Source organism: Lagopus muta, chromosome 1, assembly GCF_023343835.1.
Source record: "Lagopus muta isolate bLagMut1 chromosome 1, bLagMut1 primary, whole genome shotgun sequence".
Lineage (NCBI taxonomy): Eukaryota > Metazoa > Chordata > Aves > Galliformes > Phasianidae > Lagopus > Lagopus muta.
Genome location: NC_064433.1, coordinates 61,651,470 through 61,676,448, shown reverse-complemented (window position 1 = coordinate 61,676,448; position 24,979 = coordinate 61,651,470). Strand labels below are relative to the sequence as shown.

The following is a 24,979-nucleotide window of genomic DNA, read 5'->3' as shown; positions in this document are numbered from 1 at the left end:
TCCTTGTACCAACAAGGCTGCTCTTGGCCAGGACACAACTAGTTCAAATGTTAAACAAGCAGGAGGTAGCGTGAGAATTATTCCTGTACTCATATCTTACTGTATCCAGACTTATCTTAAGAAGAAACTGCACACATAGTTGTCACATTAAGGATATGAGTCTAATACATGGCTAATTAGGGAAGCTCTCCTGCTGAGTTGGAAAGCTCAGAAAGGACCCTCTTGCTTTATAAAATCCTTCTCAGAGAGCAGCTTAGATGGGCTAGGCTCAGTCTTAGTCCCATACTTGGTCAGAGGTTTTTTTGTCTAAGGATAATGTGTATAACCACTTATCTTTACTGAAACAACATAAGGCTGTGAGGCCTCCACCTCATCCCAGGTGTCACTCAGTCACTGTAGCTAGCTTATCTGAGCGTTAAACTGCACACCTCCACATCTGTCAAGTGCTTTGGCAAGATAAGCAAGTTACTCAACTGTCACCTTGGCTCAGGACCAGTGTAAGATAAGCATGTTAGTTAAATCACATTCTTGTTCACACCAAATTGAGTTCTCTAACCTCAATCTCTCAATCTCTAGATTTCAACCTTTTGGCTTTTACAATTACGGGTTGATCTGACCAGTAAATATTGAAGTTTGCATATTATATATTGATCTGTATGGAGTCATCCAGTAATCCAGCAGTCAGTTGTTTGCATATCATACCAGTTACCATGCTAAAATTTTGGTTTCTAAATTTCTATCAATATTGATAACACAATAACTTCAACCATAAGTATCAGCAGTCCTTGAGGATGCTCTAGTTCAGTGTAGATAAACTATCATCCCACGTACAGGTTCTTGGCATTGATTTTCCTATAAAGTACAGAGAGAAAATGCTCATTCATAATATGACTGACAGATTTTAAGTTAAAATTTGTCTCCTGTGGCCACTTTCAATGTCACAGTTTAATAATTCCAGTTATTATTTTGCCTGTAAGATGTTACATTGGTGAACCGTATCCCCATTAATCATTGCTTTACCTCAGAGTAGGTGCATCCTGAATAAGAAGCAATCTGCTTGACAGCATCTGAAATAGCAAAGTGCTATTACCTATATCTTTCTGCAATTTAGATACTCTACCTTCTGTAATAAGCATTATTTCATTGATGTCTTCCAAATGGACATATCATTTACAATCTGTAGATTTCTGGGCAGTGCTTGTTGGCAGTGTTGTAGCCTTGCAAAGAGTATCTGGGAGATGGATCCACAAACGATTACACAGTCCTGATCTTACTTGTTCCACGTATTTCACGACTTACACCAGGGTGAGCAAGACACAGCTCCTGTTGTTGAGTATTGCCTGGAGTCTTCTGACTCCCTTTTGATCCATCTCCATAGAATTGGTGTAAGAGGCTGTTTTCTCCAGAGGCAACAAAGTGTTAGCAGTCCCAAAATATGTTGACATCAACAGTCCTACCACTGGTAAGTCCACTGTCTATGTTCCATCACTGATAACCCACACAGTGTGTCACAGGGTATGCTGAGTTCTGAACATATTATATCAGATGAGATATCATTGCTAGCCAGATGAGACCAAGTGTCATAGACTGAGGTGGTAAGTTGGGAGAGGTCAATACCAAGCAAGGAGTCTATAGCAAGATAAGCGAAGTGTATAGCAAGATAAGCAAAGGCACAAGATGCCTAAGGTAAGGCACTGACATGATATCATGTTTATAGTACTTTCCATAGATACCTTTTTTTTTTTTTTTTTTTTTTTTTTGGTAAGAATCACCAATAAAACATTACCAAAGGTAAATATACAGGGCAGTAAGATCAGCATTCTGAACTGGCAAGGTGGGTTAATTTGACAAAATGTAAGGAGAGAGGCTGTAGCCTCATCTAGAGTAGGATGGGGTTGTGGTGGGGAAGTGAACTTATTGCCACAATTATCCAATTCTCTACAGCAGCTTCTTGTGCTGCTGTCCAGAGAAAGATCACCACTCACACCTGCCTGAGGTCACAGAGCAAGGAAGGGGCCAGGCAAATGGATGCTGCCTTTATAATTGCCCCAGGAGATGATTCCTTTTTCAACCAAAATGCATGTCTGGTGTCTGAATTTATGTCTGTTTTTGTCCTTGCCTGAACACAGATTATTTAGAAAAAGTTGAAAGAGCTTATCCTGTTGTGTAGGACTCTGTGATTGTGCCAACACATGTTGAATAGAAACATATGGGAAAGTGAAAGGAACATGTGGGAAAGCATTCAATCCATAATACAGAATTATGGTGGGAAGCATTTAAAAGACACAGCAAAAAGGCATGCAATTTTATAGGTGATTAGAAAATCAATTCTGAGAAATGAGATAAAGTTATGGTTCAATTAGGTGCTGAAAGCCTCTAGAGTACAAGAGGCAGGGGCCTCCTATATGCCTAAGGAGATAAAACCCACTACAAACTTGGAGCCACGCTTTGATGATTAACATGAAGTCTCTTAACCCATATTAACATCCACAAATAAATGACATCACTTTTGGAAGTGGTCAGCGTACATAGCAGCTGTTGAAATGCATTCAGATACCATAGTGACAAGCACAGTACAGGAAACAAAACTAGCTGGAGCCATGAAAGTGAGAACCGAGGTGAACCCTTGATATTTCTCCTTTGGCAACACTCCCTTTGAATTTTATGGGTTTCACCTCAGCCCCTTATGTAAAGTAGCCCTTTGCTGGATCTGTCTGACAGCTGCATAGCCTGGCCCTCCAAGACCCCTGCCTCTCGTACTGAGGTACAGTGGCTGCATGAGGCTCCCTGCAGCCTTCACACGTCAGAACTCCAAGCGCTGACCCCACATCAGGTGAGTAGATCAGACTGAAGCACTCCTGCAGGCAAGCTGCGATTACAGCCCCATTTTTCCAGCCCCTGGCATCCTTCTGATGCTAGCCAACAGTTCAGCTGAATGCAGGGAACCAACGGCCTTGAACACCCCCAGTGGTCCCATAGGGAGTGATTTAGGAACAGATACTTCTGCAAAGAGAGAGGATGTGTAAGCTGGGTAAAAAGAGGCTCATGCTCCCTTGTAATGAATTCTTCTGAGCAGTGATGAATCTGATCTTTTCTAGGAATAAAAGATGGAAGTTTCAGGCTGTTTGTTTCTGCTTGTAACTGAGGATATCTGCACAGGACACCTCCTGCAGCAGTTCTCCCAACATTCTGAAGGCTCACAGCACTTCGGGAGAAGGCATGTGAAGCACTGAGTTCACCACTGATTAAGGCATTTCCACTTCAACAAAAAAATAAATGAATAGAAAAATCCTTGGCAGCCAACTAAAACCTCAACATCATGGGCCCCACGCCTTACGAAATCCTGGAGGAGGCGGAGAGAAAGGCAGGGGCTGGCTGGACCAGGTTTTTTTTAAGTGCCTGGGAGTGGCAATGGGCATGCAGAACCAGGAGGTGACCAAGGGAGACAAGTGGGGACAGGATGGCAGTGCCTTGCATGGAGCTGAACAACAAGATGAAGATGCCCATCCTGGGGCTGGGCACCTGGCAGGTAGTGGTGCTGTGGTTCTTGTGGATGCTGCAGGGAGGAGAAGGTAGGGGAGTTGGGGGAGGGAGGGCAGAGTAGGGTTGAAGTGACAAAATATAAAAAAAACAAGTTTTGGAGGGCTGCCTCACTGGTGTAACTGGGCAGATGGACTGTCAGGCAGCAGGCATGGGGCAAGAGGGGGGAAAGTGAAGAAAGATGGCAAAAAAAGTAAAATGAGAATAAGAGAAGAAAGTCCAAATAAAAGGCAGAAGCTGGGAGGGGAAAAAATGTGGATTGCAAAAGGCTTCCTGTCCCAGTGCTGGCTGCTGTGTATGGGGCCGCAAGTGACAAAATTCCTTGAGTCACACTGGAGGGAAATGAGAATGGGAAATGATACTGTGTTAGCCTACTAGAAAGGGCAGGGTCAAAATCATAGAACCAGAGACTCATAGGGGCTGCAGATCATGTTCAATCCATCTGCTAATGTCTGGCAGAAATTAACTTCTTTCTGTTCCACTCCCAGTGCTGCAGTCCTTTCCCTACAAAGAGGATAAGTTAAAATTCAGTTTAAATGCTGGTGACAGGGAGCAGCAGCTGTACAGGGAGACTTCGGGGGGCTGTCACAGTGGGTGCTGGCCAGTGGCAAAGGGAGGGTTCATGGTATGATTGTGCTTGTTTTCAGGCTCCTCCAGGGAAGGTGGAAGAAGTGGTGAAACACGCTATCGATGCTGGCTACCGCCACATCGACTGTGCCTATTTCTACCAGAATGAGCATGAAATAGGGAATGCAATCAAGCACAAGATCAAGGAGGGGGCTGTGAAGCGGGAAGACCTCTTCATTGTCACTAAGGTATAACGATGCAGGAATGTTGCTGCATTTAAGTTTTCTCGCCGATAAACCTTTCTTTCATCTATAAAGTAACCTAAGGGCTTGTTTCCTTCTGCAGTGTTTATTTCATGCCTGTGGGCTATGAATTCAATTCTTTATTTCAATTTTGACTGAACTTTATTAGAAACTGGTGAAAACTTTGGAAAAATAGGATGGCTGTTGCCATCATCATAACAATTTCATTGCATCTACTGAGGGTTCATGTGTATGCTCTCTAGAAAGATCAGGAAAACAAGACAAATCAGATGTTTGAATTCACAGACACTGTACTACCTATTGGTGTGCAAGACATCTGAGAATTATATCATGTAGAAAATATAGGTCTGAGAGTGAACAGAAGTATATAGTATATAGTTATACTATGGAACTTAAACCTGAAGCAGTTTGTGTTTGTACTGTTACTCCTTATCTCATTCACTTGTCTCGGCAATGTTTACTACCACAAAATGAGAACACATCTACTAAAAAACTTCTGACTTCTGGGTTTTCTAGCAAAAAGCCGTAAAACACTGAGCATAGATAAGCTGTTCCACACACTCTTCATTTTTGTTAAAGAATAATTTTTAATTTGAATAATACCTGTAAGTTCTACTTAAACAACTTGAATTTTCATTTCAAAAGTAATCAAAAGTAAGGAAAAATCCTCACAGTGGCCAGATCAAAGGGACAGAAAGAGGGTAGCTATACGATGCTCATGAAATTTGGTTTGTAAAAAAATAAGTGTATATAAATAATCTGTAGCAGTAGAAATTTTGCTGTGTCAGATACACTTTTTCATTTGGTTCTGAGAATCTCTTGATTGCCCATCTGATTGTCCATTTTCACTACTAACTTCTTTACTTGTGTTGTATTTGTCGTATCCTACCATTAAAATATTAGCATCCTTGTCTTCAGTGAGCACTCAATGGGTGGGAAGGCTGTTGTCTTCCCTAACCAGCAAGGGAGAGGTTCTTGTCCTCTGATCTGGATGGTGAAAGTTGTAGAGTCACAGTTGAGCTTGATTTCTCCCCACAGTTGTGGAACACATTTCATGAGAAGTCCTTGGTAAGGGAAGGGTGCAAAAGGAGCCTTACTGCACTGCAACTGGACTACATCGACCTGTACCTAATGCACTACCCTATGGGATTCAAGGTAGTCTTGCTCTACATTCCTCTTTTCTCCTTACCTGGGTGGAAATAGTTCATTCTCTCTATAATGCTGTGGCTTACTTCATTATACAGCTAGGATGTGCTACAGTTCATTTTGCTCCTCCCTAAGTCTGACAGAAGCATGCTTTCAGTTAGTAACTAAGCAGTGATATGTTTGAAAGTGTGGGTCTGGCTGTCCATTTCTGTTAGAGTGAGATAATTGTGGTTGGAAGCCCTGCTAATAACCTCTCTAAGTCTTCAGGTTAATTGTAACCAGTGCATGAGGGTGCAGTTCAGGATCATGAACTTCTACTGGGCCAGATCTGTGTGAAATCTCAGCTACAGGTGTTGGCTTGAATTGGAGTAACCAACCATGAAAAAACACACATAACGCAGGAAGAACGTGTTTCTTTTTCACCCAGTCTGCACCAGTGTAAAATAAATAGAAACTCTAGAATAAAGGTAGAGGTGGGCCTGTTCCCTTCACAACAGACCTGCTTAAGCCATTAAGATGTTTACTGCTAATCCCTGTCTCTTTGTAATGATGAATTTGTAGAAGCATGGCTCTCAACCAAGAGAATGTGAATCATTTTTAGTTATGTGATATGTTTAAATAAACTGCTAACTTCTGATCTGTAATTCCAGTCACAAATCTAGCATAGGGTCGAAAATTCAACTCTAGTATCTGTGACTTCTGCCTTGAAATTACAGGCTGGTGAAGAACTCTTGCCTGAAGATGACAAGGGTATGATTATTCCCAGTGACACAGATTTTCTGGACACATGGGAGGTAAGTTAATGTTTGGTCTTTTGTGTGGGTGTCTAAATTAAATGCAGCAGAGATGTGCATGCATAATGAAAGTAAGGAATAGGTTTGGGCACAGAGGGTAGTCACACAGTATTATATTTTATAACCAGAACAGCTACTTCCTCTTCTTGTTTTGAGTAGCCAGAAGGAGATGTCTTTCCTATAAATAAAGAGGACAAACCTAACAGCACTATGGATGCTATCACTGAAATAATATTTAAATATGCACAACGGTGGAGCTGAGGTATAGATTAATACAGGTGTGGCTGTTAATTTACTGTGAGTTTCATACAGATAAGAATTCTTGCACTTCGCAGCAAAGGGCATCAGCATCCTTCAATTCTACTTTCCTTGTGGACTGGGAGGATTCAGGATCTGCTCTTGCTACCTCTAACAGTGATGCTGTGGCTCTGGGAATTCAGTTTTTCTCTGCAACAGTAGAGTACAATTTCAAGAAAGTATGTTGTAACCAGCTTACAGCTAACATAGAGTCTCAGAGTAGACTCTCGGACCCTAAGCAAAATATATGTACCCTGTTAAAAGGTTGACCAACTCATTCTTATGCTACTCTCCCGTCAGCAATATGATATAAAGTACTCAGATAACACAAGACACAAAGACTTTCAATTTTTAAATTGAATGTACCATTTTTAAATCTATTATGAGTTGCTTGCTGGTTTCTCAATAGCTTTAGTGAAATACAGTATCATGGTTGACAGTTAATACCACCTCACAAGTAAACAATTGTTGTCCTCCTCTTTAGGCCATGGAAGAGCTGGTGGACTGCGGCAAGGTAAAAGCCATTGGAATCTCAAACTTTAACCATGAACAGATTGAGAGAATCTTAAACAAGCCAGGATTGAAATACAAACCTGTAGTTAACCAGGTAAGACTTTGATTTTTATTCCTAAATATATTCAAGCTACATTTCAGCACTTAAGCCTGTTTTCTGCCATGACTTTTTAATGGTTTGGTGCCATGGAAAGATGTCACAAAGCAGTAAGGTACCTTTCATTGTCTAGAAGATCCTCCAGGTCAGTGCTGCCTGAAATACACAGAGCTTCACTACAAGTGAATTTTACACCAATGCTAATGGTTTTTACCTCACAGAAGTCTTGAAAGAAAGGATTTTTGTTTTTTGGTAGACTTGCGTGTGTGTAATGCTGTGGACATTTGAGAATAATACCATCGAAAACATGAACAGTTTGGCTTATTCATACCACAGTAATAGGAAACAGATGAGACTATTTCGTTCTTAAACATCAAAAAACAGTGAAAATATCTCTGGCCTTGTGTAAGTCCTTGCAATTTTCTGCTGTATGTCCCCTTTCACACTCCCAAGTACCACTCACATCACAGCGCAAGTTGTCACAGGTCCACTTCTGCCAGCTCAGGGATAACCAGCCAGATCTTCAGTGCAAGCTACTGCACAAGTGTGGCAATGTACAGGAATGCCTTAGCACATTCACTGAATTTATTTATTTTTCAAAATAAAAGAAAACACCAGAATTAATTATAAGAAGCAGGTTTGAATCAAACATTCATATCATGTTCACAGATTCAACAAACTCCTTTTTTATGTGGAAAAATATTCAAGCAGTACTGTGCAAATACGTTGTTTTTAAAGCACTGGCTTCACACTGAGGAAAATAGGAAAACTTATGCACCTGTAAAATATTATTAAACTTTATATAATGCTTCTGTAAGAAGGGATAAGGAAGAACATCCTGGCTTTGTGATTGAGTAGGAATTTCAGGAGCCAAGGAACATACTGCAGCAACATTCTGAAGGTCAGAGAACCCACAGCAAAGCAGCAATGTGTGCTTGTTTGTGTATTCTGCACATCATCTAGAAAATATCCAGAAAGGCTATGCTAAGGAAGCTCATGCCCCCAGGCTTCTTTGGGAATCAGGCAGACTCCCTGAGGAGAGAGTGGATGGCTCAGAGCAGGCTCAGGTGGCTCAGGATGGCTCAGGTGTTCTGAGCTGTCCCTCTGGAGATGCAGCACTGTTCTCCTGATTAGTTCAAGAAGACTGATTTGCCTGATTTTTTTACACATTGCTGTGATGTGAATGACTTTTTTAAAAGATCATTTTAATAGTAAACCTGGGAGTGTTTTCACATTATCTGTGACTCAAGAGGAGTTAAAATGTTATGCTCTGGAGGCCAGTGCAGATTGCCTCTGTGCCAACCACCATGTTGCTGTGCTTGCAGATCGAGTGCCATCCATACCTGACCCAGGAGAAGCTGATCAAGTACTGTCACTCTAAAGGAATCGCCGTGACTGCATACAGCCCCCTGGGCTCTCCTAATCGGCCATGGTAAGAAAGCATGGCAGCCTCTCCACACAAAAGACTGCCACTTTTAATTAGAATTTTTGCAGCAAAATATGTAAATGATGCAGCTACAATGAGAAAACTGCTGTTGCTTTGTTGCAAATCCTTTCTTCCTGCAGAGATGCTAATACATCTCCATCTTCAGTATCCTGTCTTGTGTTTTTAATAGGGCCAAACCAGGGGAACCTATGCTGCTGGAGGATCCTAAGATTAAAGAGATTGCAGCAAGATATCATAAAACCCCTGCCCAGGTAAGAGGTGTTGACAGAGCAAACTGCTCATCTTCACAAAGAATCTTTGAAACTTGCTCATTTATGCAAGGTGATTTTTTTTTTTTTCTTCTTTGCTTGTCCCACTAAAGAGATCTTGCCAATGGTGGACAGGAACTGCGCTTCAAACAAATCCATTATGTTCACAGGCAATCAACCATAGTCATATTTTAAGAAAGGCAGAGCAGGAAAAAAATGTATCCAACAGGCTACCAATGAGAGGGGAAAGTTTTAAATATATATATATATATGTATATATGTATATAATGTAAAGATTTGAAAAATCTTTGTGTAGGTGAGGTACTTATTTCTGAGCCAAAACAGTCTGCAGTATTGTGCTTATCTGGCCTGAGCACCCATGTAACACAAGCCAGAAACAACATTGTTTTTTCTCTCCTCCACAACCCTAAAAGAAAGAAAAAATCTTGAGGAGCAAAGATGTAGAAACAGCGTAAGCCAGAAAGAACTGATAATTTTCTCATTAGACCATAAATAAATGCTGGATCATCATAATCGGCCTGTGCAAACTTGCAGTCTTCCAAAAAGCAAACACGGGTGTAGAAAGAAGAATCTGTGAATAAAGGGGGGAAAGAAGTGGAGGGGGGGGGGGGGTGGGGGAATAGGGAAAAAATACACAAAATGCATTAGAATAGCTTCCTTGGCAGCTCTGTATTCATAATACTTGTTCTTTTCTAGGTTCTGATCCGGTTCATTATCCAAAGGAACTTGGCTGTCATTCCCAAGTCTGACAAACAGCAGCGCATTAAGGAGAACATGCAGGTGAGGCTTCTGTTGGGATTACTACAACCACAGCCATAACTCCTGAGTGTTTCTAGCACTTGGTCGGAGAGGCATTGGAAGGGGAGCACAGAAATGTAGAGATCAGGTCCTAGCACAACCTTACCAGGCAGAATTCTTTTTCTTGTTCCTGTCAAAAGAGAAATGGGTTACAACAGGAAGGCTGGAGATCTTCAGTACTGGAAGTGGAATCCCAGTTTGGGTCTTACTTTCAGAGATCCTTATTAAACCCATTTTTCTGGGGCAAAAGGGAGGAACTGTAAACATTAGACCCAGTAATCATTTTGAGGCTGTGGTTCCTGTTGGTGGTGAGAATCAGCTGGATCTCAGATTGTATCTCTGTTACTTTCAGTTCATGCTGCAAAATCTAGACTCATTTCTTCTGCTAACCATGAGCAAAAATCCTTAGATGACATTTACTGTGAGATAATGATCTGCAGTTGGTACCCAAGAGTCCTTTGTAATAGCAGAAATATTTACTGCTCCAGTATTTGACGCATGGAGTAATCTACACTTAGCACCTAAATTCTCTGATGATGTATTACAGTGCAAATGGAAGTGGTGTTTGCATTCAATCACCTAGAACTATGAGACGTTGCTTCGAACAGCACTTCAGAGAAAAAGGACTAATTAGTAAACTGTTGTTTGGCTGTGAAATAAGATGATTTTTCAGCTACTTCTAGTGTGCGTGCAATATATTCCCAACTGAAGCTATAATAAATGAAAGAAGCACACAGTATCCAACTACTTATGAACTTAAATAAAAAGAGCATTTTCTTGTTTATTTTTTTTCCACGAGGTGTTTGACTTCGAGCTGTCTAAAAAGGAGATGGATGCCATCCTCACCTTTAACAGAAACTGGAGAGCGATTACAGTGCTGCAGTATGTTCCTTATTATCTTTATTATCCATCAGGCCTGTCTGTCTCTGTGTTTTCATACCCTGTATCTTGAAAGCATACATGACCAAAATGAGAAGTCTCTCATGTAAAACTCTAGAGGTCAGGTAACAAGACATATCCTGCAATGGACACCAGGAGGAAGAGTTTTCAGGGCCTTCCATTCAGTATCTTGTTGCATATGCTTGTTCTCAAGCCGTTATTACTACTAATGACAGCTACCAGCTGCAAGGCTTGCATATGTTAGCAGTGAAGAATGGAGACTACAGTAGGGAAATGCAGCTGAAGACACCTGGTTCAACACTTAAATAACCAAGTTCTTTCTCTTCTTAGGTCTGCGAATCACAAGGACTACCCATTCAGTGCAGAGTATTAACACCTGCAGTTTCAGCAACATCCACATCCTCCACCGCAAACCCTCTGGATTAGGGAGTTCTAATAGCTTCTATATATATATAATACTTCTATAGCTGAGTCCTGATTTCTTCTTTTGTACTCAACAGCCATTGGGAGTGGTCACTTGTCCTTCTTTTTCAGGAGGACACCGCTAGCTGGTGAAAGAACGCATCAACGGAAATGGGTCTTTTGTTGAGAGGTTTAGCAGAAATCTGGTTTTACTTCTTTTTTTTAACTCAACGTCTCATTTCTGTTTTTCCTTCTCCTGCTTAACTGAAAACATGTTTAGCAAATGAAGAAAACCCTTGTAAGTAACCAGAGTTTTTATGTTGTTTTCAGTGCGGTAAGCCTTACTGGCTCATGAGTGGCTGTTGAGGAATGCGGTGCTTATTTACTTTGCTTTTTATATAGTTGTGATTTTTACGGTATGAATAATTAATGCTTTAAAGTTTTATATGAATAAAGATTGAATAAAAGCAAACAAAAAAGAGAAGTCTGAATAACTTCATCAGTCTGACACTTAGATTTTTTTTCATGTAGTTAATTATAAAAACACGCCTGAAGTCTAGTTTTCAAATTTTAATACAGGAAGGAAAGGCTCCTATGGTTCCTGTCCCAGGAACTAATTTGGGACTTAGGTATCAAACAGGCTAGAGCTGTACCTAAAACGGACCTTCCTCTGAACAACCAGAAATCAACTTTTTGTACAATTTAAAGGTGGAAAAAGTGAAGACAGAAACATAGGCAGTGATAACTCACAAGAAAATAGACCCAGCAGATCACAGGTCCCGGAAATCTCAAACAAAATTAGATTTTTGCAGTTCTGCTGGTAACAGTCTATCCAAACAGGCTCTAGCTTTATCTAAGATAAATACAAAAAATATATATTTTATTTAAAAACACCAATGCAAGCACTGAAGTAGACTCAAAATCGCTTTAAATGTTTTCAGATAGATGATACTGGACCAAAGCAAAGGCTGAATTTAAAAGTCTGTTCTGTGGCATTCAGCACACTGACCACAGAAAGTCTGACTGGGATGCCAGGTGAGCAACAGTAAGGCATGAGTTAAGGTGCCAATTGGGTAGTGTCTCAAAAATCATCTCCTCACCATAGCATCAAAATACCAACACAACACGCAATGCCACTGACCCATCACAGGGATTTCTCTGCAGCAGATGCCATGGGGAGGTGGTTCTGGTTCAGGGGACAAGCCAGGAACCACTTGTACAACGATGTGTTCCTAAAAGCCAAAAATTTCCCAGCAACGAGGAAAAGCATTACTCCAGCCCAGGTTTGGAAGCACATCCCCCCTGAGCTGCCTCACCTAGGGAAGCAGGAGAAACACTGCAAACGCTACAGCTCACACAGAGAACATTTCACAACGCAGATGCCATGCCTGAGGTCAAGTACCTGCTTTTCTAGGCATGTTGATTTCTGGATGTTGTCTCACACTGGCAAATGTGATAATTAAGATAATTATTTTATTTTTCTCCCTTTAAGAATACATACAGTAAAGCTAATGGTTTCAGGACATAGCTGTCTGGTGTAGGATGTGTACGAGGTATATATCAGGAAATGCATCCCTCGAGCTTCATGGCAATGACGCCTTGTTTCACACGGCCTTAGAGGGGATTCCTATCTCAGTGACAACAGTTGCAATTCCTACTCATTAACAAACAGGGGGCTGCTGATGGAAATATTCCATTTATTGTGAATGCGGTTTCAGAATACATTGTTTGAACAAATCATTTTTATTGCAGCTATCAAATGTATTTGAAAGACTCAGAAGAGTGTTTACAAAACCCCCAAACAAAAAACATGACAACTCATAGACAATGTCAGGCATAGTTTCACCCCCTACAGATAACTACACGCATCTCTATGTAAACAAGATGTTTCAGCCAAGCAGGGAAGCTCATCTTTGGGCTCTTCTCTGTTACTAAGAAGTCAGATGCTGTAAGAGATGGAAGTGGTGAAAGGGAGATCCCGCTAGTTTCGATGCACAACAAAGCTGTTAACAACACACTCGGGGGCTACTTCAGCTGCTCAGTTTATGCCATCCATACACTGTAGGATGTCGATGCTAAACTGTATGGCATGTACATTCAAACCCAGCTGACATCATATAGCCACGTGTTTACTATATACAAATCAAAACGTCTGTAAAGAAGATATTTGGGAGAGAGAGTTAAAAAGAAGCACTACAAAGATAGAGGTTTACTTCATTTAGGTGGACCTGGTGTACGGCACTGATGAATGGCAAGATCTAGTGTGCAGTCATTTGAAACAAGCTCCAACTGTGCTTTATTTCACTTTTTAATTATGGTAGTTTTATATAAATTAAACTACAATGTTTTATACAAGTGACCTATTTTTGACCCTCTATACCCTTACCTTTTCCTCTTTTAAAAACTATAACTTTCTTTTTAATTACCCATTCCTGGGCAATTGACATTTAAATTTTTTAAAACTTATCTTGCCATACCTCTAATGGCAATTATGAAATCTTACTATAGGAAAGTGTGTGATTTTGTCTTTATCTTTTTAAAGCTGTGATATTGGCTAATTATGTATGTTTATTACTAAATATAATACTCTAGCATGTATTAAAGCATTCTACTGTTAGTAGTGCCTTTAGGCTAAACTTTGTGAAGCTATGTGTGTATATATTCTAAGTTGCAATCAATTACTAGTCACTAACAACAAAAAGAAATATCAGTACCGCTGTCAGCTAACATAATCATCCAAATTTATGCATTAACTTAAACTAGAATGGAAAAATTGATACTTTAAAAAAAAAGTACAAAACAAAAAATTAAACAAGCTATTGATGCAGTATTTCTCATGACATGGGCAACTTACAGAAAACATTACATTGTCAACTAAAGATATTTCTTCCATGCCTCAGTCTAAAGTGCAGAAGGAAAGACTTCTGTATTCCAAAAGTAACCATTGTTTTCATAGGTTTACTGCACACCTTTCTTGAGCAACTTCACTTTAAATGCATTTTGGGTTGACCTCTTATGCCAGCTGAAATCACTGTTCCGATCCATAGTTAGTTATGACTGTCAGTAGGAGAGTCTGTATATTTCACAGCATGGGTTTCTTTAGGAATAGAGGTTCTTGTGCAAAGGCAGTACTATTATGATGAATGTCTAGATTGACTATTAAATATAGTGCTAATATACATGGTTTTAAATGGGATAATGCAAAAAGACATTTTGGTAAATAAACATAAATATAAAAAGAACAATTTAGCACTTTTTCTTTCTTTTTTTTCCCCCGACTGATTGGTCCAGCATCTTTAGTAGCCTTCTACGGTTCTTTCTCAAACTGTCTCAAACCTGCTGAGAGAAAGAAAGATTAAAGATGGCCTGAAATAACCCGAACGTACCTCTGAACTAGAGAGGGCATGACTAGATTTACACACAGCATAGCATGGCAGAAGGCAGGACATGACTGGGATGTTGCTGTGCTTGGGTATTGGGCTCTTTCAGAGATGGTTTCCAAGAAGGCAAGCAGGTTTTCACTGGGATGCCTCCCTCATCTCCAGCAGTCCTGGGAAGCAGCCCAGGAGCTTCCCACCACAAAGGTAGTGCATTCTGCACCCAGCACATTACCTCTCCCAAGCCATGCATGGGTAGCTACCATAAAAAGCTACAGTGCTGGGCACACACAGTCAAAGTCCACAGTAAAACAGAAATCCAACAGTTGAACAGCAGAATCCTTCTGCTGCTGTTCCTCTGCTGAAGCCCTCATCTCAGCCTTAGAGAAGGGTCAGCCTCGCTGCTTCTACTCAGCTGGATTGCTCCTGTGGGGTTTCAATGGCACAGCTATGGGAACAGAGCTGCACAAACACTGAGCAAGCCTGGAAAAAACCCTCTGAACACTACAATTTGAAAAAGAAGAGAAGGTGGAAGTCAATTCTATTTCTGTGCAGTTCCAAGCTGACAAAAAATCATCCATAAGCATAGCATAGCTCTTGCTTCACAGATGAAGGTGAAGAAGAATGTGTAAAAAAGAAACATAGCAAAAGTTTTCTACATTTGATCATTTCATTCCTAATGAAAAAAAAAATAAAAATAATCAAGGGATATCGCAAGGTATCTTAATGCTGACCAGTAAATCTCCATTCTTCCCAAGTGGTCCTTAGGCACGTATATTTCCTCTAATTGGTTTTCTTTGGAGTGTTTTAGATTAAAGCAAAAATTAAAAGAGTGCATACAAGCTAGGAGGAGAATTTCAGTGACTTCTTGACCTACAACTAAGTTGTTTCCTAGACTAGTAATTTCAGCATGACAGTAGTAAGACTCTTTTTGTCTTGCAAAGACCAATGCACAGCTCCAGCAAAAGCAGTGACACTGCTGAGTGCATCTGAGCTCCATCCCCATCAGGATGTGCCAGAGCAGATGGGATTTGTGACCAGCAAGGTGAATTTTCAAACACTAACACTGCAGAGTTTTCAGCAAGCTTCATTATTGCCCAGTGGCAGTACTTAAAATCAGATACAGGGCTTGTTCTCAACAGTGCTGAGATCTTATTACTATTGCTATTACTATATTACTTATTACTATACTATTACTTTTGCTCAAATGATGCGGCCACAATAGCTTTGCTTTTTGGGTTCTCCCTTTCCACTTGTGAAAAGTATATCCATTCCCTCTGCAGCCTTTAAAAGAGCCTTTCCCAGATGCCTGGTATTTGCTGCAATTAGTTAAATGACCATCCCATTCATCAGACATCTCAGTTTAATGATGCTGTGCAGCTATAGCAACCTTGATGCGATGTCACTCGCACAATACTTGCAAACATAGCTGGAGAGTTTCTTGTCCTCAGCCCTCCCAAATGTTTCAGACTTATTTCTCAAAATGGTAGCCGTATTTTGGAGATACTGCAATGAAGCTTTTTTTCCCCTTTTTTGGCAAAGGAAAAGAAAGGTGGTTTTTTTTTTTTCATCAACGCTAACAGTTGTAGTGTTTTAAAAACCCGGAACTGTTGTGTCTGTACAAAAATGTGCCAACATTTTTTTCTTTTTAATAGGCAGATGAATTATTAGAATTACTTACCATTAGTCTCTGATTTTTTCCCCGTAGCTGTTACCTGTTTGAAAAAGTAATAACCCCTTATTAAAGTTGAATGTGGAAAAAAGTTACTTATAATAGGGGGTAAAATCATTCCAATTCTAAGGGCATAGTTCCAAGCACAACTCAGTTCTTCCAAATGGAAATATAAAAGCTATGTGCTATCTACGGCTTATGGTGCCTCACTGAACTGCACTTTTATAGATAAGAAGGTACATTAATAACACAAGACATGTAGAGGTCTAATTCCAACTGACTGACAGTATGGCTAACAGTGCCTCCCCCACCCCACAAAAAGCCTCACACAGAGACATCAACATTTTAACCATGTGCAAATGTGTTACCTTTGAAGAAGAAGCAGCTGGCTTTTCAACTGACTGCTTCTCCCAGAGATTACGTTTGCCGGATACATCTCCTGGTCTTAAATCCTGGATTTTTAAATTAATGTCAGAGAACATAACAAAAAAGCTTTAGTTCAGGTTTATCTTAATTTGATAAAGGAAAGGTTAGAATGTGACTTGTTCACAAGAAGAGTGGAGGACCATCTACAAATGGTAAATATTATATTGTTTATCAAGTATAAATCTCTTCTCATTTATACATGCTTAAACACCAAATCTTGCTGCATCTATTAGTTTTTTCACAGACAGGCTGTAATGTATTGCTTTCATCCCAGGCAGTACAATGAAAAGTTACTTTTTTAAGGAAAATATAATTCCTTGAAATAATATTTCAGTTATGGAGGAATTCTAAGGAAGTTTCTCTCAAGTACGTTAAATCAGAATCAAAATATTTCATTAAAATAATAATTTTAAAATGGAGTTATATTTTCATTCAGCAGATCCTTCTCTGCATTCTTAAATAAACATTTCAAGATTTAACACAGTAGTCATTCACGTCCGTCTGAATTTCCATTGTACAATGTCCATTGAGTTTTTTGCACATGAGGACTTCTAACTTAGCATAGAAACACGCTGAGTGATGCACAAATACCTCTAAATGGGGTGTTTGAGCCCAGCAGTGAAATCATAGATTAACCAGATATGGTTAAGACCTGAAGAAAGTGAGTTCTGCAGTAACAGAGGGAGAACGAGATAGCAAAACTGCAGTGGACTGTTTCCATGTCTGCTCTCAAATACTTCAAAATATTTAATTATTGTGAGGGAATGTGGCAGGGAATTATCTAGTAACTATGGAATTGTAGGTTTCCCTTTGATTTAGCCTTATAAAAAATAAAAACCACACAGATATACACCATTCTTCAAGATCTGTTACAGACAGATTTACCTGACCAACTTAGAAAAGAGACCCACAAAGAAGAGGAGGAGGACTGCAGGTTTCTTCAAGCAGAGATATTGAAAGAAGAAAGAGCAATCTATTGAGAAAGAGGGAAATGAAGACATGGATAGAAACAGTTGTCTGAGGAGAAAACTAGAGGTTAATTTTATGTTATCTAAAAGATGAAACTTAGAAAATCTGGAGGCAGATTCTGTACTGGCTTTTTTTTAATTGCAACACTTGCAATTAAATGCAGGCACCATAATGACTTCTTTTTTATTACTTTCCATGAAGACACAGTCTCTATGCAGCAATCAGTAAATACAAATTTAAGGGACAACACCACAAACTGCAAGTTCTTCTTTGGTACAAATAAGCACATGAATGAAGAGAGCGTATGTCAAGCTGCATCTTTTGTAACGGGCAAGTGAACTAGCAGAAATAAACTACACAGAGATATGGGAAGAAACCAGTTACTTAATAAAAGACCAAAGCTGAATCATTAACACAATGAATGATGTCTTTCCATTCCCCTTGGGGAACTGTACACCTAGTGCCTCAGTTCCTCATCTCTGCCCTTACCTACCCAACAATTACTTGTTTCTGCTCCTTTCCTTATCTACACTGCTGCTTCTCATTTTCTTACTTTACTCATTTGTTCACATTTTCTGCTCTCATTCTTGCTGAAGAAATAGGCAGGGTAAAGGGCCTTCATTAGGAATGACATTTATGCCCTAAAAGGATTACAGTATTTCAGCTATGTCTACAAAATTACTCGGAAGATTTTTATGGGGCAAAGGCCAAAGCACAAGTGTTTCATTCAAAGTCTATGTCTGGTAATTCCTGAATTAACAAGGCCTTCACAGACAGAAATGTCCTTCTCTGCTAGGGGAGCACTGTGTCTCTAAAGCAACTCTCAGTTTTAAGATCTGAATCACCCCATTCCCTATCCTCTTTTCTGACTGTCCAAGAATTAACACTGAGAGGGCCACCGTGAGCTTCTAAGAGAGGATAGACAGTAATGTTCCTCTAAAGACCATTAGTCAATTAGGGAAGCACCTAATTAGAGTCACCACCTCTGTCCCAGGAGAGAACCCAGCTACTGAAGAGATTGTTGCAGGTTAACTTACAGAAGGTTTTGGAGCAGGTGATTTATTACCCTCTGGGGTCTTGGTTAGCCATTCGTTGATACGACTGGAGACACCAACTTTCAGTCCAGCAGTTTCCTACAAAATAGTAAAATCTTATCAGAAGACTTTCAGAATAGCTTCTGATATATTTTGAATGGTTTGGATTCAAAGCAAAGCCAAACATCTTTAATATAGAAATCCTCACTGAGGTTACGGCTGAGAGTCATCCTGTCTACTCTGAAGATACTGCCGCTATGAACTACACAGTACTGCTGCCCTCTAGTTTTCATTGAAGATAAATGTGGTCTGACAGAATCATTTTTATTTTAAGTGCTAACTAAAATAAAGCCAAAAATAAACCTCAGACACAAACATTCTATTTCGGTCGTAACTTCAATCTCTAAGGAGAAAAAAAATAGCCTAAAGAAGAAAGGACACCAACAAGTTATTTTGTCTAGATTTTTGGTTTGTCAATCTTTTTTTTTTTTCAAGAAACATATAATAGAGGAGTTAACTGGGCTAAAATTTCTATCATTTGAAGAAATCTTAAAAGATTAGAACAAATTATCAAAATTTCTTCGCTCATTGTAAGTATCCTCCTTTAGTCTATGGCTTGGCTTTTCAGCTGAGATGAATTCTCATGAGCTCACATAAATTTATAGAAAGGAAATCTGGCTTTAAGAATTTATGTAGAGTAGATAAATGTCTCACAAACGCTTCTATCCATGATCTATAAAACATCAGTAGTTTGTCTGTTTAATCCTACTGTGCCCCTAAAAAGAATCTTTCCCAACACAAAGAATTTCTTTGTACCCAGCTTGAACTACCCCGATAAATTTGTCTAAGATATCTGATGTGACTTTGGAATGTCTCATAACTTAGCACAGTGTGTCACTAAATTCTTCAATTGCACTCAATATTGCAGCAACATCATTCTGTGGACTTCTGACAAGTTTAAGATCCTTTGTGATATTCTTCACTACCAACAGAAGCAGACAGGCTTGCTCAACATGAACTGTAAGATAAGGCCCATGATATAGTTTTGTATAATCACCACGTGAAATTAAATACATACCTTATTTGGTGTTCCTGTTCCCCCAGGTGATGAAAAAACATTCCCTTTCTCCCACATGCTCTTGATATTACGGACACCCTCAGCTGGAACAGGAAGGTCAGAGGCTGCTGGTTTGGCTGGTTTTGCAGCCTTGTTGCCCTGCAAAAGAATTGAGGCAGTTAGCATTAAGAGCCAAATTTGCAGTAAGTGCTGTGGAATGCAGTAGCTGTAAGTTCTAGCAGTAACCACACAAAGATGGAGAGAGGAGATCCTTCTGAAAGATGCCACTGAGACTCTTTTTAATTTGCCATTGGTCAGGCATCCTTGACACAAGAGTCTATGAAAACTACAATGCAGACTTTTCCATTTCTTACACTTCTAAAGGCTGCAGAAAAGCACTTATCTGAATGTAACTGCTCCAATGCTTTGATTTGTCTTCTTTTGAGTCATACCACTCAAATATCACAGAATCACAGAATGGCTAGGGTTGGAAGGGACCTCAAGGATCATGAATCTACATCCCCTCTGCCACAGGCAGGGCCACCAACCTCCACATTTAATACCAGACCAGGCTGCCCAGGGCCTTGCTGTTATCTACCCTTACCAGTACCCATACCAGTATGTCATACTTGACATACTGTCAGTCTCTTTCACTGACATCAGTAGGGAAATCGTTATGCAGAGGAGACTTCATCATCTGTCATTAGATATGCTTTAGCTGCCCCAAACAATTTAAACTCACAGCTTGTGATTGCAGAGGCAAATTTAAGTCATTACATTATATTTGGAATTATGTCAGCTTTTTAGGAGTGGGCTGGGTGGGTGTTGATTTAGGTTTTTTTGGCAGTTTGTCTTTTGCATGGTTACCAAAGTAAGTAGGTCAAACATAGCCTGTTCCTTCTCTTCAAAATTCTTGAACATTTTTTATAACACAGTTTTTATAAGAGGAGAAACTTACATGGAGCTATCAGCATAATATCCCTTTTAATAATCTTTTTATTCCCATTATACTTATCACCTCAGTTCTGCTGCATTAACCAGTGGCTTGCACATTATTTGTACTCACTGACTTACAAAAGTAGTTCATAAACAAGCAAATAAAAAACTACTTTTTCTTGAACTATGAAAATAAAAAAATACATATACCGGTTTAAAAGAACATCATTAGCTGTTCTGTGTCAAAAATACCTGGGGTTGGATCCTACTTCATTATCATTAACCTGTTTCTTCTTTGTCACTTCATATCTTCCTAATTCACTGAAGTGTCTCTCTCTGCTCTAGATTTTCACTCTGAAGTAGCAGTAAGCAAAACAGGCCCAGTTCCTTGGTCCCCTAAATAAGCCGCTAAGTGACCCCAAACAAATTAGCTCAAGATGGCTATCATCTCTCTGCTGATAGACTAGGTACACATATCACTCAAGAGATGCTGAGCGAATCCTTCAAGGGCTTCTCCAAGCTTACAAAGCAGACAGTATATTTTGTAGCCTCAAAGGGAAGACAAGAATCAAAGATTATGTTTAATTGTATATATACAGGTTAGGTATTGGCATGCCCCAAGAATTTTGCTTTTGGAGTCTCTTTGAAAAGAGCTTCTGGTAAAAGAAAAAAAAAAAAAAAACCCTGATATTTTTAAACTGATATTTTAAAGTAAAATATAGGGTGATTATTGAATCTTAAAAGCCATTAGCAAATAAAGTCATTGATTGTGACCTGGAATTAACTTACCACAACTGCACTAGTGTATTGCTCAAGTCTACTGTCAATCTTTGAGACAACTGCTGTCGGGTGGGCAGGTTTCATACCACTGTAGGGAGCAGAAAAGAGAAAGAAATTATTATTTACTCTGATTAAACATTTTGACTGAATCTAAAATCTGTTGGATTTTTGTTGGTTTTTTTTTTTTACCTTTTCTGAGCAGATTTGTTCAAAAATTCTGCTCGTTCTTCTATCTATAAGAGAAAGAAACAAGAGTTACAAATTTAAAGGTAATACACAGGCAACTGGTACAAGGCCAGAATAAAACACCATCTTAAATGACAAAAGATCAATCTAAAAGAGATGAGTTTCTACAGAGATCACCACAGACACACACAGAGGTTTGTAATTGGGAGCCTCAACAGATGCATTAAGAATGGATATAATTTTCTGCATTAATGAATTTGTATTGTGTGTATTCTGCAGTGTTTCATTTGTAACAAGAGTTTAAATTCAGCAATGCAGAAAGGAAAGAAGTTTATAGAATCATAGAATTGTTTAAGTTGGAAGGGACCCTTAAAGGCCATCTGGTCCAACCTCCCTGCATTGAACAGGGACACCCACAGGTACATCAGGTTGCTCAGAGCCCCATCCATCCTGACCTTGAGTATCTCCAGGGATGGGGCATCCACCACCTCTCTGGGCAACCTGCTCCAGTGCTTCAGTATCCTCAGAGTAAAAAACTTCTTCCTTAAATTCCTTCATTTCAGTGGCCCTGTTCTGGTCATGCTCCAATAGGTCCTCATCTGTCCTGTACTCCACATGACTGACTCCACACCTGGATGCAGTACTCCAGGTGAGGTCTCACCACTTCAGAACAGAGGGGAAGGATCACCTCCCTCACTCTGCTTCTTTTGATGCAGCCCAGGCCACACTTCTTTTGATGCAGCCCAGGATACAGTTGGCCTTCTGGGCTGTGAGAGCACAATGCTGGCACATATCCAGCATCCCATCTACTAGGACTCCAAGTCCATTTCTGCAGGGCTGTGCTCTGTCCTTATGAAAGGGGTTGATATCACAAAAACTGCTAAATTTCCGCATATCTTCTCCACATGGACAGGTGTATGCCTCTTGAGGGAGACAGCAAATTGAATAAAGTTTGTCTGAGAGATATCAGACTTGTCCAGGTTTAGAGCTCAGCCACGTACTCTTCCTCATGCATGTTTTTTCAAGACATCAACAATCTGAGCTCAAAAAAAAAAGCCATCAGATTTCTCATGTTCAGCAGTGTCACTGTGGAGTCGATACCTACCAGCTACTACTATACAAACTGGTATCTTACATTTCATCATTTTCTATTCCACATATAGGAAAATATCGTAGCATTTCCAGGGAAAAAGAATCATGAAGGTATCATAAAACTAATACCAAAACTCTTGAAAATTTGAAAACATGAAGACTGCCTCCCTAAATGAAGTTTTAAAACATTCCATGATAGAAAAATGTATTTGCATTCCAGGTCAGAAGTACTTTAAAAAATCAACTTCCTCAAGTCTCTTCCACATCATGTTGTTCTATTTCTTGTCTAGGCTCTATACTTTCGTGCAAGAGTACAAAAACATGCCACTCCAGGGAACAGAAATGACTGTTAATTAGCCTGGTCATACTCCTAGGGATTCCCTGTTCTCAGTATCTGTTGCCCATTCTCAAATCACTTTAACATTGACAGTGAGAGCCCTTCCTTTACAAGGTTCTCCTTGGTGCCCTTTAGCATTAAAGCTGTATGAGACTCATCAGTCATACACCAACCCCATCAAAGGGCATGCATGTTTTCCTTCTTTAGATCATATGACCAAAAACTCAGGTGTTTCACAGCAGTGTAGAATTTGCCCAATAAGACAACTGGAAAAACTCTCCAGATAGTGTCACATCCATCTTAAAAGCACCTCTAAAGTTTTAACAAATACATACAATTTACAGAGTAATTTATAAGAGTTTTAGTTACCAAAAAAAGATCTCAATGCAGTCCGAGGCAGAAAAATGGGCTTTTGCTTAAACATGCACCAGCTGTTTCACTTCACTCTCACAAGATGGCAGCAATACACCAAAGAGGAGTTGCAGAGCACAGCAGCACACATGCGCACAAACGGGGACGCAGATCGGCAGCTCTTCCCATTCCATCCTCACAGTGAGCAAGTTAGTTTTTTCCCGAAGGAAACATAATCAGCGTTGCAGTAAAGCAAGTAAATTTGATTTGAAGTGACTAGATGGATTTATGATGCTAAAACACATCACCTCACCTCACCTCGATTATAGTATAGTATGAAAAGTTTCCCAAAGCACTGATTTCTGGGCCATAAACAGCAGTAACCAAAATATGTGCTGTGTCAATGAGAGCTGTTGGTTTCTCCCATTCTCTGCATGCAGGGGTAAATCCCGCAACTGCATCAGTGAAACACTGGCTTGTAGGAAGAGCGATAAGGAATATCCCAACGAACCAGAGCTCCAGGTAACAACACTATAAATCAATTACAGCAGCTTCTAGTTCAGATCAACTCAGATTCCACTTGAAATCTTACAAAAGGGACAGATCTTAAAAGCGTTTAAAATAAGCTAAACACCAGAGTCTATAAAAACTTCTTATGTTCATAAAGGAGAGACATTTCCATACAGCAGGAAAACCTGGCTGGCATGGGTGCTAAGAGAACAGCCTATGGGGAAGAGGGACATGAATTATACAGGTCATAGTAAGAAGACATGGAATTATTCCTTACCCTCTGGAAACAACACTCTGAGCACTTGCTGTGGTATCAAAAATAGGCTGTGAACTGCTCAGAACAGGAGGATAGGGAAGCAAACCAGAAATTAAGTTAAATGGGAGAGTAGTTAGGAAGTCACTGTGAGAGCTGGACATGATCCTCTTCCTAAGGAAGCATGTGCCTTGTGTGGACGGGTAGCATTTTCTGCACATTCAGATAAGGGCTTGTTTTGTAGAGCATTTGCTTCAAAGTTCTGCATGCCATGCACAGAAGAATATATTGCAAACACACCTGTGCACACAGATTCATTCAGCATACAGCTCAAATACATTTAGACTGCACAGCAATATCTAAAGTTTATGTACTACTGCACAGCACACAAACTCCATGCAAATAATTTTAAATGTTTGACACATACAGTGAACAATATTACAAAATAGATCTGTAAGACAAACAGGGAATGCAAGGTGATTATCACAAGATGTGATAAGAAGTAAAAAGAATCTTGTAAAACACTTTGGAACTATGTTTTGTCACCATGGAGTGCTTTCCAGACCTCTAGCACAAAACACACATACTTTGAAAAGTCCACCTGCCAGTCTCTAATTAAACTACAGAGAAAAAGAACATGGGATCTCATGCTGCATCCCTCCCACCTAACCTTGGTTGCTTGAAAGTTTAGCATTTAGTCCAAACTACTCATTTTACCCTCTATAGTCAGTGGAGAGACAGAAGATCTCACCTCACCCTAAGGAAGTTTGGACCTGCTTGTCCAAGAAGGCTGACTTCTTAGTCTATCAACTGCCAAATAAGCCCAGACTGGACAACAAAATGTTTAGATGGATACCTTTTCTTCTGCTGGTATATTTAGATGAAATGAAACCCTCTCCTGCCCAGGAACTAGCTCCTGCCTACAGCTTGATGATAACTGTGTGCCAACAAAAGTACCCAGCCACT

General features: G+C 39.8%; 2 protein-coding genes across 7 annotated transcripts in view; one reads left to right on the top strand and one right to left on the bottom strand.

The window, feature by feature from the left end:
- The first annotated feature begins 3,439 nt into the window (after nucleotides 1–3,439).
- LOC125703116 (aldo-keto reductase family 1 member B10-like) lies at nucleotides 3,440–13,069 on the top strand. The gene is made up of 10 exons (XM_048967183.1): nucleotides 3,440–3,529; nucleotides 4,188–4,355; nucleotides 5,409–5,525; nucleotides 6,233–6,310; nucleotides 7,092–7,214; nucleotides 8,543–8,649; nucleotides 8,834–8,915; nucleotides 9,630–9,713; nucleotides 10,531–10,613; nucleotides 10,962–13,069. Exons 1-10 carry the CDS (start codon nucleotides 3,461–3,463, stop codon nucleotides 11,002–11,004), a joined length of 954 nt encoding a protein of 317 aa, XP_048823140.1. The 5' UTR covers nucleotides 3,440–3,460; the 3' UTR covers nucleotides 11,005–13,069.
- Nucleotides 12,711–24,979, bottom strand: part of CALD1 (caldesmon 1) — a 184,399-nt gene continuing 172,130 nt past the window's right edge. For 4 of the 6 annotated variants that reach the window (XM_048966957.1, XM_048966992.1, XM_048966967.1 and 1 more), the window contains 7 exons: nucleotides 21,474–21,517; nucleotides 21,294–21,372; nucleotides 19,590–19,727; nucleotides 18,515–18,610; nucleotides 16,451–16,534; nucleotides 16,092–16,125; nucleotides 12,711–14,372 (listed from right to left, as the gene is read on the bottom strand). In XM_048966957.1, coding sequence (XP_048822914.1) covers nucleotides 14,341–14,372; nucleotides 16,092–16,125; nucleotides 16,451–16,534; nucleotides 18,515–18,610; nucleotides 19,590–19,727; nucleotides 21,294–21,372; nucleotides 21,474–21,517 — 507 coding nt within the window. In that variant the 3' untranslated portion in view covers nucleotides 12,711–14,340. The remainder of the gene's footprint in view (nucleotides 14,373–16,091; nucleotides 16,126–16,450; nucleotides 16,535–18,514; nucleotides 18,611–19,589; nucleotides 19,728–21,293; nucleotides 21,373–21,473; nucleotides 21,518–24,979) is intronic. The other 2 variants (XM_048966974.1, XM_048967001.1) reach the window with 1 other exon arrangement.